The 13204-nt window shown below is 39.7% G+C and overlaps 1 protein-coding gene across 1 annotated transcript; it reads left to right on the forward strand.

The window, feature by feature from the left end:
* Positions 1-6434: 6434 nt before the first annotated feature.
* Positions 6435-9024, forward strand: LOC131258091 (F-box/kelch-repeat protein At5g15710). The gene is made up of 2 exons (XM_058259152.1): positions 6435-6507; positions 7261-9024. Exon 2 carries the CDS (start codon positions 7295-7297, stop codon positions 8528-8530), a length of 1236 nt encoding a protein of 411 aa, XP_058115135.1. The 5' UTR covers positions 6435-6507; positions 7261-7294; the 3' UTR covers positions 8531-9024.
* Positions 9025-13204: the final 4180 nt, after the last annotated feature.

Here is a 13204-nt window from a genome sequence, read left to right on the forward strand (position 1 = left end):
TTAGACTTGCAATTGCATTTGATATGTGGGCAAACTATAATCTATGACGTAACGATAACTAAATGCTTCTTTTTAATTTTTTGTAATGAATATTAATGCTCATATCATGATTTTATTCTTCGTATACGAATGTAATATTTTGCAGATGCAATTTAGAGTAATGTTTTTTTAAATTCATTTTTTAAAAAATAATTTTTACAATTGATATATCTTAAGTAACTTATAAATGTGATATCTTTTTAAGGAATGACACAACCTTTAAATCCAAACAATAGAGGTCAAAAGACAGAGATTAACCAGACCGATTATATGGATGAATGTATGACTAATATACTAGTTGATAAAACATCGTTAGGAAGAAAAACCGATAATGCTTTTAGAGATGTCACTATCAACAAAGTGTGTAAAATGATGGAAAAAATATTTTCCGTACAGGTGATTAGTGAGAATTGAAGGAATCGATTACGACTGTTGAAGAGTAAATATCTATTGAATAAGCTTGCGCTGAGCAAGAGTAGATTTGGCTGGGACGATAAAAGAAAATACGTGACTACCGAACCAGCGATTTGGAATGAGTTAATACAGATAAAACCTGAAATAAAAAAGATTAGAAATAAGTTATCCCTACTGCTTAAGCAGTTCGAGTCTATATACGGAGACGATTCTGTCATGAGGAGTTATGCGTGAACTCCAGCTGATCCTGATGAAGAGGATGTTATGCCAACTCATGCCTTTGATGATATCCAGTTGTTTTCAGTTAACTCCGATGTATATATGCCATTTGCGCCCATGTACTCTTCATTTTGGGATGAGACACAATCTGAAACTCAACAATTTAGAGGAAGTAGTAAAAGGACTACAGGAACCTCAACTCCAGGGCCATCGAAGAAAAAGAAGGCTACTATCGGATCAACTGTCGTAAAAAGATTTGATGGCCTTTGCGGGTCAATAGACAAATTTGTCGCCCTTAAGTCAACAACCGATGTTGCACGTATGACGACGAAATTATGGGAGGAGTTGGAGAACATGACAACTATCAATGAAGACATGATGTATAAGACTTTTAGGTTCCTTTCGGATCGTCCGAATTTTATACATAAGTTCATTCATAGTGTGTCCCCTGCCTAAAGACATGTATGGTTGAAGAACATGGTTCCTAAATATATTACTTTAGTTTGATATTATTTGTTTTTGATTTTCTTTTCCTTACAGTATTGTAAACATATCTTGTGAAGAAAATGAAAATTTTTGCATGAATATGTTACTTCAAGTTTTTTGCCTATATCACTAGCATTTTGAAAATATAGGCCCACTTTTATGGCTCACCTGTTAATTAGTTTATCCTAAGAATCGGCCAAACTATTCATTTATATGGGCTTAATAAAATTGAATAATCTTATCTCATTTTTTATATGTGTCAATCTGATTTTTTAACGATTCTCTATTTCAACTTTATCTGGTGTGAATATCCAACTTATTATCTGTAACAAAGTTATAGGTTACCCAAACACAAAAATAAAATTAACTGTAAGCAAGTTACAACTTACATCCAAATATGATTACTTATAACTTACTTACACGTATAAATAAGTTACATGTAACTTTCTTACAACTTAAAAAAGTTATGAGTATCCAAATGGGCTCCAACTTATATGACAGATAAAAAGAAACTTTCCCAAACAAGCATGCATTAGGCTAAGTTTGCTAAGGTCATGAAGCCGACATACATCGCCGATGAGCAATGGTACAAGAGAGTATGTCGTTCGGTACCAATCAAGATATGCCACGTTGCATCTTAATGCACTTTTTTATTTATAAAAATAATAATAATTTAGAAATGTATTTTGAGAAGCCACTTGTCTCTCTCTGATTGGTGCTCTACCCTATTCTTCTACATGCTTTGCTCTATCATTCCCCAACTTCTTAAATATAGTAAATGGGCAATAGACCATACGAGCTTTGCTAAGCCTGTAGGAATGTAGATAGGAGCCCATCTGCACCACCCACATGTGCAAGATCTAAGTAGTTCTCAGATAGGTCCCACCATGTAGATGCTCCTGATGAATCCAGTCCGCCGATAGTCACTTGAGCTAGTGGTAAGCAGGGGCGGCAATGGGCTGAATCTGTCCCATGCCCGGCCTAGCCCAAAAATGCAACCCCTAACGCCCAAGCCCAAGAAAGATCGATCGAATTTCTATTGCCGGGATGAGCGTTCCTAATCCATCCTATCCGTTTATCAGGTGGACCTTAGTAAAACTTAAAAGACATGGTCTATATACAGGATGCATGTGATGCCTAACCCATGATTGGACGGACAGATTTGGAGGACACAGCATGTATACACATGATTGTGGACCCGCTGGGCTAGGTTGGTATAAAATAATCTAAGCCCGGGCTGGCTCGAAAATCGACCAGGGCATGCATGCAAGGCCTAAGCTTGGCCCATGAGCTACGCTAAATGGTTTGAACCCGTCCAGATCTAGGCTAGGCTTACTGAGTCCAGTATACCGTCCGTCCAATTCTTCTACATGTGCATGTCCAACAGTTCAAAAACACACCTGGTCATCTACTGCATACATGACAATTTTGCAAGGTGATAGAGACTGTTGATCTAGTGGGACATCATGTGGGTGGTCCATATCCTAAAAAGAAAGGACCGTAATTTCCTTCCAAAGAGCTCTTGCGTTGGGAAGCTAGGTGGGGCCCACCGTGACGTTTGTGAGAAATTCACCTGTCCATCCATTTTGCAAGCTCATTTTAGGACATGTGACCAAAAATTAGAAGGATCCAAAACTCAAGTGGGCCACACCAAAGGAAACCGTGGGAAAGAAATGCCTACAGTTGAAACCTTCCTAACCCCACCTGCATGTTTATATGGCATCCAAACCGTTTATAACGTTATTCTCACTCGGATAAACTTTTTTTTAAATATAAAAATAGTCCATTACCTATTATTTCCTCTTGTGTGGACCATTTGAATTTTGGATCTGCCTCATTTTTTGCCCTTTTCCTAAAATGAGCTTGCAAAATGGATGGACGGTGTGGATTTCTAGTAAACATTACGGTGGCCCTCCCTACCTTTCCAGCGCAGTAACTTTAAGCCAAGAAATCCGAGTCAAAAGAGAAAAGGGGATTGGACAAAGGTGCCAGCAAATCAGTGCCGTGCAAAAGGAACAACTCGTGGCCCACTGGATCAACGGCCCATGACTCTCAAGTTTGCCGTCCAACGAGAGGTGCATACTCTTCTATACTGCACACAAAGTTTTACACGTGGAATGTATCTATCTCAAATTGAACATTCGATATCATGGGCCCACAATAGATGTATCATGGAAACGTATTGGCTACTCCCCCTGCCACCAGCTCGGTGGCTGATGGTCGGTGCTCTTTGGGCCCATCATAATGTATTTGTTTCATCCATTCCGTTCATCCATTTTTACAGATCATTTTAGGGCTTAATCTCGACAAATGAGAGGTATATAAATCTCAGGTGGACCACACCACAGGAAAACAATAGTGATTGGATATCCACCATTAAAATCCTCCTAAGGCCCAGTGTACTGTTTAATTGACATCCGATCTGTTGATTAGGTCATACAGACCCAGATGAAGGGAGAAAACAAATATCAGCTTGATCCAAAACTTTATGGCTCCCGAAAAGGTTTTAATGGTTGACATTCATTCAACACTGTTTCCCTTAACGTAGTCCACTGGAGATTGGGATATACCTCATTTTTGGTCTCATACCATAAAATGATCTATAAAAATAGATGGACGGCATGGATGAGACACATACATCATGATGGGGCCCACAGAGCCCCGGCAACACCCATTGGCCGGTGGCAGGGGAGTAGCAAATCCGTTTCCATGTATCATACCCTCAATATCCACTGAACTCATGATCTTGCCTTGCTAATTCGCTGTACCTGATGGACGGCTAAAACAGAAACTAGCCAATGGTCCAGATGCAAGAAGCAAAATGTCTACTACTGTTAGATCTTTATCATTTTCAATCAATATATACTCGAGTGCATGCCCCCAAATAGAGTGGGTCCCACTACCTGGTAGCTTTATTTCGAGGTAAAAATATCATTCTCCACAAACTGCGCGTGGATACGCATGGAGCATCACAATCTGCCAAAGTATCAAATGGCTCCACGTCGGCTCACGCGCATGGTCGCTTAAGGCGCATTTTAACATGAGAATTAAAATACTAAAAATGAAATTTTACAAAAAGTAACTTAATTAATATAAAACTTACATTTCAATACCTATTTTAAAAATGTTTTCAAAAAGCTACCTCCTTGTTGATACAATCATTGTTCCACAATCTCATGTCGCATTTCTTTGGTAGATTTAGGCATGCGTGCCAGCAAATGAATGGGCTCCATATGTGGTCTTCACCATTATATTTACGTAATACCTACCTCACCCATCAAATGTGTCACCTCATGTTAAGCCAATGTTTCAAAAACCACCTCATATGTGATTTAGGTGGATTGTATGATGGAAACAAATGTTATCTATTTTTTTTTTTTCCTTCATCTAACTAACATAAATTATGAGTGGGCTTGATTTCTAGGCACATGACTTAAATTTTAGCATGGCATCTAATAGTTAGAGTAAATTTTATATAATTATCACGATGGATTCTATAAAAATTAGGCGTCGACATCTCTCTTAAATATTTTATTTTATGTGGGTCATTTGAATTACAAGTCCACTTTTTTTATTTTTATTTTTATTTTTTTATATTTTTTATGAGGATAAATTGGGATCATGCAATCAATGGTTGAAGTGGGTGGTGGGCTTTGCAAAAATTGTTTATATATTCCCTCTACCATACACATGCGATTAAAAAGAAACAAATTGCATTAGATGTTGTTGATGGGGTTTTATGGTTAATCGTCTGGATGTCTGAGTACCAGCACACGAAGGAGGCAAAGGAGACCCTAGCTGTGGCAGGGGGACCCTTCGATGCCTAAATCAGAATTAAGCAAAATAGGTCTAGTTGAGTTGAGGGTTCACCGACTCAAACCATTTAGCCTAACTGATCTTCATGGCCATCCCGGGGAAGAACTCCTTGAGCTGGGTCCTTTGGTCGATTATAGTTGATCGTCCTGATCAGGTTACCAACCTGCTCGCGTCCGAGCACTAAGACTGAGCTCCATTCCTTGGTAAAAATAAGCGACATCTAAGATTACCATCATCTTCATCTTATCATACGGGGTATGCACATCGAAAATGGCCGTGGGAGAGCTCGATGTTCGTCCTCTTCCAAAGAAAGTAGAGGCACTTCATTTCTTAGCGAACAGGGCCACCGAGTGGACAGATCTCATATAATAAATTATCATTTTCTGGCCGTTAAGGAGCTCCTTGGTCATAACTATCATTAACTGACCATGTGATGTGCACATATATTGCAGCCGACTTTGTATTTCTTATCAGTTCATTTTTACCTATAACACATGTTGCTTTTGATTATGATCTGACTTATTGTAATGTTTATATAAGATCTATTTCAACCATTAGATCTTTATTCCCATAACAAGCTATAGAGAGAAAAACATGGTTGATGTATGATTTTGGTGGACCACACCTAAGTAAACAATTGAAAGGAAAATATCCAACCTTGATTTTAACAAGGCGGGCAAAAATGTACAAGAAATCCACTCTAACCAATAGATTCCATGCACAAATTTAGGACCATGACCCCCTAATCATACCTATCACTATTTACATACGTCATACTAACGGAATATCATACCTATACACTATTTCCAAGCATTCGGCCTACCTAAATAATAAATAAAGTTATTTTTTTAGAACTTAGTGTGACACTTAGTCGTTAGAATAGATTTATACAAACATTACAGTGGGCCACCCGAGCCAAAAACCCATTTGCTAGCCACTATGATAGCCTTTTGAAAACTATTTTGAAAAATGCACTGGAATGTAAATGCTATAATTGTTAGATAGCTTTTTGTAAAGCTCCCTGCTAAAAGTAATCTCTGCCGAAACGGCGCAGGGAGATGATACGGTAGAGCAGGAGCAACCGCAATATGGTAAATTCATCTCTCGGTAGCCCAAACAGAGGGATAATGTATCAATCTGAACCGTCCATCCATCTTGATGGAACACAGATAGCAAAATATTTTCCAATAAGCATCGATCAAATCTTAAAAATCCGTTAGATGCCAGTAAATGGATGGCTGTAAGCAGTGATAGTTAACGGCCAGAATTAAGTGTAAAAATGTAAAGTATTATGAAAATTAGGAACCCTTAATGTTGAATCTATGGTCCATTCATGATGGATATCAGTTGATGGACGGATCTGATTGATTCATCACCTTTCCACGTGTACTGTGGAGAGTTGTCTCTACCATACTCCCCTCCATACGGCTCTACGGTATCATCTCTCGTTGGCGAAAGCTACAACTTGTAAGAGAGAGAAAGGGGAGAGAGATAGAGAGAGAGGATTTATTCAAGAGGTCCCAAGAATCAAAGGTACAGATTTCGAACGATTTGAAAATTAGGGCTCAGATCTGCTGCAATCGGCTAAAGTAATTTTATTGGGTTTTGAAATTTGGGGATTTCTAGGGTTTTAAACTGGCAGCATTTCCATCCCCCTTCCCTCCCCCCTAAATTCTTTTGATTAGATCTTAAAATCCGTAGCTCGTTCTTTATTTATTATTTATTTTTGTTGTTTCTAGGCTTTCTGAATTTGAGATCTTCACAATGCAGTTTGAATTTTTCTTCGTCTGAGAAAAGGTCATTTCTTTTTGCGATTTTTCGTGGGGTTTTGATCTTCAATCCAATTTTTCGTGTATTTTAGGGTTTTGGAGCTATTGCATTTGGCATTCGTTCATTTTTATGTCTGATTTTAGGAAATTAGGGCTTTGATTTTGATCCGACGCCGTAATCGGTGTTTCGATGTTTTTAGGCTTTTGATTTTTATTTTTCAGAAAGTTAGGTTTTGGAGTTTCCAGGGCTTTCAGTTTTGTAGATATCCATAATTTCAGTTCATAGGCATTTGGGAGTTGGATCATCTCATCGTCGGCCGAAAGAAAACATTTTCATTTTCTCTTCATGTTATGTTTTTTAGGAAGTTTTATCAGGGTTTTGATCTGTATCCTGTTGCTTGCTCTGTTGTTGTTTTAGGCCTTTTATCTGGAGTTGTTCGATATGAAAAAATATTTTTATTATTTTTTTATTTTTTCATTTTTGATGTCTAATTCAATGTGCATGTTGAGCTTCTAGGTTTGGGTTTTTGGGGATATAGGTTTTGGAGGCCATGGATGGAGAAATAGGGCCTCGATTCCGCGAAGATGATCAGTTAAAGCAGACGGTCCTTCCATCAATCCGGTCTGCCGTTCGGAACACTAGCCCTTCCCGGCAAAAGGTCATCAAGACAAAGCCCCGTGGCTTTGATGAGGAGACCGTCTCGACCTTTGGCAAACCCATCCATCTTGAAGTCCATATGGAAGACAACATATGGGCTCTGCTTCCGGAGGACTTGTTAAATGAGATCCTTGCACGGGTCCCTCCGTTCTTCATCTTCCGGCTACGGCCCGTCTGCAAGAGGTGGAATTCGATCCTCCAAGACAGCGGTTTCCTTAAATTCCACTCGCGGGTACCATCACATGGGCCCTGTTTGCTCACATTCTGGAAGAACTCTCAGACACCGCAGTGTTCGGTTTTCAGCTTGCCGTTGAAGTCATGGTACAAGATTCCGTTTGCATTTCTGCCTGATTGGGCATTCTGGTTGGTTGGTTCTTCTGGCGGCCTTGTTTGCTTTGCGGGTTTAGATGGCTTAAGTTTCAAGACTTTGGTTTGCAATCCCCTTACCCAAGCCTGGAGGACATTGCCGTGCATGCATTATAATCAGCAACGGCAATTGATCATGGTTTTCAATAGGACAGACAGATCCTTTAAAGTTATTGCCACGAGTGATATCTATGGTGACAAGATGCTACCAACTGAGGTCTACGATTCCAAACTCAATACATGGTCTCTTCATCAGATAATGCCTGCCGTTAACCTGTGCTCGTCGAAGATGGCGTTTTGCGACTCTCGGTTGTATTTGGAGACGCTTTCGCCACTTGGGTTGATGATGTATCGGGTGGATACAGGACACTGGGAACATATCCCGGCGAAGTTCCCGCGGTCCTTGTTGGATGGGTATCTTGTTGCAGGCACGCAAAAGCGTTTGTTTTTGGTTGGAAGGATAGGGCTTTATAGTACTCTCCAGAGTATGAGGATATGGGAATTGGATCATGCAAAGACGGTGTGGGTTGAGATAAGTAGGATGCCTCCAAGGTATTTTAGGGCACTGTTGAGGTTATCAGCGGAAAGGTTTGAGTGCTTTGGGCAGGATAACTTGATCTGCTTCACTTCGTGGAACCAAGGGAAAGGTCTTCTTTATGATGTGGATAAGAAAGTGTGGTCATGGATTGCAGGGTGTGCGCTTCAGTCGTGCAACAGTCAGGTCTGTTTTTATGAGCCGAGGTTTGATGCTTCCATTTACTAAGAAGGGTGCTTGGATGATATATGGAAGGGTGATGAAAGGGCAATGGATGGTTCTTGGAAGGTAATATGATTATATTCGATGGGAAATATTTACAACAGTTTGTTTACTTCATGAAGATGTGCAATGCCAGCTTTAAGCTTTTTGCTGACATCGTTCGTGTAATAGAGAATGAAAACTTGGAGGAAACAGTAATGCAAGCATTCTTTTAAACCGGTATTCCTATGCTTCTGTTTGTAGTTGCCCATTGATGGGGTCAAGAAGTAGATGAGGGCACAGGGCTCATTTCATGCATTCTGCCTTTCCCTCTCCAGCACAGCTTTTCTCCGCAAACATCAGTGTTTAGTGACAAGTTTTACTTGTTTGTACCATGGGAATGTTGTAATTGTCATGGTCCGGAAAGTTGTTTCATTTATTCCATGAGTTTGCCATTTTTTTCAGACTGTCTTGTAAAGCCAGTCTCATTTCTGTTTGAGAAAGCTATTGTATTCTGGATCCTCTTGAAGCCCCCTGCATGCTGGAATTCGGCATTACAGATACAGCACAAAAAGCTTTATTCCTTCATAGGACTTTAGTTTTCACAAGAATTGTCACCTGGGCCTGGTGCACAATCATAGGCATTGCTTGGATCCTTGGACAAGGATCATGTTTGTCAAATGCAGTGAAGTGTTGATGGGAATGGCAGTAGAAGAAGGTTAAAAATAGAAAAATGGCTTTCTCAAGTTCTTTTTTGGTCAAAAAACAATTGTTCGACCTGTAAGTTACGTCTGCTTGACTGTTCATTTTTTCAATTGTTATGAAGCTGCCCCATTGCATATTGTTGTATGTGTTCTCAAGAAACATTTATAATTTATATGCTGAACGTCCGCGGGTTATATCTGTTATGCTTGGTTGGCAGTTTCTCTTTTTATTTGCTTGTATATCAGTGCAGTTGAGGGATTTTGAGAGAATTGTCGTTGTTTCAACAAAGTTACAGGCGGTGTGCTCCCACCTTTCCGTAAAAATTTAAAAAAAATAGAAAAGAGAGAGAGAGAGAGATGATTGTATTTTTTTTTGTTTGGTAGGTTGGACTAGGATTCCCAATAACATATTTCCTTGCAACCTGATTCCCAGTTTACATGGCTTTTTTGTTTTCATGGATAATGTTGCTCATGTTGGGTGTAAAATCTCATCACATAAGAAATTACTTGTCGAAGTGGTGGTGATCTTAATAGGCTAGTTTCTTTTAGCAAGTTTCATGTTTTTGTGCGTGCGCGTGTGTGGAAGAATGTGAGTTTCATGTTTTGCGTAACATAATGGTATGAAGGAGCCATGATTAAAGAATGGATTGACACACCATTGGACACAAGCCCAAAGCACAAAGTCTAGATTCTTTTGTTTCCTATTCTGATATATATATATATATATATATATATATATATATATATATATATATATATATATATATATATATATATATATATATATATATATTTCATCAAGAAAAGAACTTTTAAGTGATACCGGTCTGATATGGCCCATATTGTATTGTGATACGCCCCCAAAACTGTCTTCAGAATCTTGTTTGGATGGGCCTAATTTGGGCCTGATCTGCAATCCGAACCCTTGGATGGCCTCATCACACAATTGGACATTAATAGGTACAATCTGGGCCTTGATCAAATGATTGGATTCCATGGGTTTGGGGCTAGTCCATTGCTATGATCAACCTGTGTATCTCATCTTCTGTGGCAATTGATGGAGTCCTACATATCAAATCACCATCTCTTGCATGGGGATAGTGTCCTGATCACTCCCTTTCCTTTTCGGGCTCTTTCCATCCTAATCTTTGATGCCATCTTCCAATTTTTCTGGAATGATGGAGATGCTTGTCTTGGATTCTCAGTTGTCGCTTGTAGATCATCCTTGTGCTCCTGGTTGGTTGCCTCAATCTTGTGCAGAGATCAAGAGGGACGCTTTAAGATTTGGTGGGCTCTATTTTTCAGAATTCTTCATTTCGGCCTTCTTTTTTTTTTTTTTTATAGCTTGTTAGTACACCCCACTGTCAGTTCACACTTCACTGTTAGCCACCCCTACTAGGGATCGATACCAAGACCTCAGTGTTGAAACGAGGTATCATTCACTCAGTCTACCACTTGAGCTATGGATCAGGGTGTTCTTCATTTCGGCCATTGATCTGTCCTTTGATTGGTCTCCTATGTCATAATTCAATTTACTGTAGGTTTCTCCACTGATGGATTTATTAGATGATCCATCCCTAGTGCCATTACTCAATCTAACAGTTCATCCTGCGTGTTCTTCAGCTTGGGTCATGATTCTTAATGTCAGGAACATCTATTGGATTTTCAATACGGAAACCTTGATTTTCATACTCAATTGGAATGGGAGCAACCATGACCTTTCTGTTGGCAATCAATGATGTTTTGGAGCTGTTGAAAAGGGGGGAAAAAAGAAAAAAAGGAAAAACGTTTTGGAGCCATCATTGAGGTTTTAGAGCTTTTCATTGCATTCTATTGTTTTCTATGATGACTTGCTTATTCAGTTAATTTTTTTTTTAAAACAATCACAGTACCCCTGCAATTTTTTAACAATTGCGAGACCTCCGCTTCCTCACTCTTCATCACCCAACTCTTCTTTGATGCCCCATGTGATTTCTTACTGCAAGTCTCCATCTCCTAATAACTGACTTCTTGGGGTCGACATTTCATAGTTTGGGTTGTAATATAGATATGGATCATTGTAGTCAGAGGGTGGGATATTGATAGGGATTGTTGTAAGAAGCATAGGAGTCACATCTCAGAGACATCTGTTGGTTTACAAGGTGTGAATTTTTTAATCTTGGGGGCAGTTGTAGGATAGGTTTATGGACTGCTATTGGCTAAACTTTGGGCAGATTGCTAACTGAACCTCACCATCCGAAAAAAGAAGGTAACTGAACCTCTTGGGTTGTTTTGGGGAAAGTTTGGGTATGGGTTTATGGCTTCAAAATGGAAGATTAGGGCAGTTTTGGTCTGAGATGAACGGAAGATTTAGGGTAGGATTGATTTGTGACAGGTTTACTGGGTTCGGTTACGGAGTTTTGGTGGACAGTTTTGAGATGATACTCAGGGATACTGGTTTCACGTTCTTAGATTGACTGTTGGAGAGACTACTGTGGGACAGTTTTGGAGATAGTTTGGGACGGTTTAGGGGCAGAATACTCCATAATAATCCTGTACTCGCCTCTTACTGGATCACATAACACTCCTACTCTACCTTGAAATAGAAGATCACAAACAAGTAAAGAGCTCAAACCCCATTATACTTGTATATTATTATTCAATTGGGTGCTTTTGTGTGCACGATCTGTACAAACCATCCAAATAGGCCATACGGTTTTGCATACATGGCTGACAACTGACAAGGTTTTACTGCTGGACTAGTGGGCCCCACTGACAAGGTTTTACTGCTGACTAGTGGGCCCCACTGACAAGGTTTTACTGCTGGACTAGCGGGCCCCACATTCCAGTTGGTCCACTTAGACCGTTGAATTGGTTCCAATCTATATTTTAGTCTTTTGACCTTGTCCAGATAATCAGTAGGCTTAAAATGGATCATGTAGTTTAGATCTTCAATCTTGAGGGTTGGCTATGCCTGATCTTTTTCCTGACTGGTTGTATGGGCTTTATCTGGTGTGATCTACAATCTGAACCCTTGGATGGGCCTAATCAAACAATCAGCCATTAATATGGACAAATCTGGACCTTGCTCGAATGATTAAATGGCCTGGCTCCATCTGGCTAGGTGTTTGCCTAGGGAGAATTCTAGAAGTGGTTTGGGTTTTTAGTCTTGAGAAGCTTCTAAGGTTAGTTGAGTTGGTTTTTCAAACTTGGTTTCTAAGTTATCTAGGCTAGCAAGTTGGCTTAAGCAGAAGTATTCAGTGGTCAAAGAGGTGGAGTTTGTTTCAAGTTACAATTGGGTTGGTCATAGTAAGATCTAGAATACCTGTAGCTGTAGGGAAGCGATGAAGAAACCTAAAGTGCAAGTTAGATTAGTGAAAAATAGAGATTGTAATGAGAAAGGAATAAGAGAGACCCAAAGGTCATGTCGAATATTCTACCCTCAACCTTATGTGACCCGCCCGAGCTGTGCCCCTATTAGGGTGTTGATCTTGTATCTGAAAAATACTTGGAGGCATCAATCTATCCTGTGAAAACCTTCTTCAATTTTAGTCTTGACTTCAACAATTAAAAAGCATATGAAAATTCATGTTACATTTCTTTATTTGTGATTAAGCTCATCCTGCAAGGTAAGCATTCGAGAGACTCCTCATCAACTCCGTCGTAGGCCTCTATCTGAATCATGCCCTTTCTGAATCCAAGAACACTTCTCCCATACAGAGGGTGGAAGTAGAGGTGCAATTCAGGTTGCAACCCAACTCAACATGATGTCAAGAAAACCCAACCCACAACCTGACCTGATCCAATTTCTAATCCGAGGCACCCCACCCAAATTTCTCTATAATCAACCTAACCTGACCCAACCCAACCAAGCCTGAAATAACCCGACTCAAATTTGCTCAACCTGAAGCCAACCCGATTTCAAATCAGGTTGGTGTTTTCCAACCATAACCCAATCTGAGGACCTTGACAACCCGACTCAACCCATCCTGAACTCAGGTCAAGTCAATAAGTTGCA

This window comes from Magnolia sinica, chromosome 10 (assembly GCF_029962835.1).
Source record: "Magnolia sinica isolate HGM2019 chromosome 10, MsV1, whole genome shotgun sequence".
Lineage (NCBI taxonomy): Eukaryota > Viridiplantae > Streptophyta > Magnoliopsida > Magnoliales > Magnoliaceae > Magnolia > Magnolia sinica.

Excerpts from the sequence above, each read along its gene's own strand:
- LOC131258091 (XM_058259152.1), top strand. The coding sequence starts at position 7,295 with ATGGATGGAGAAATAGGGCCTCGATTCCGCGAAGATGATCAGTTAAAG.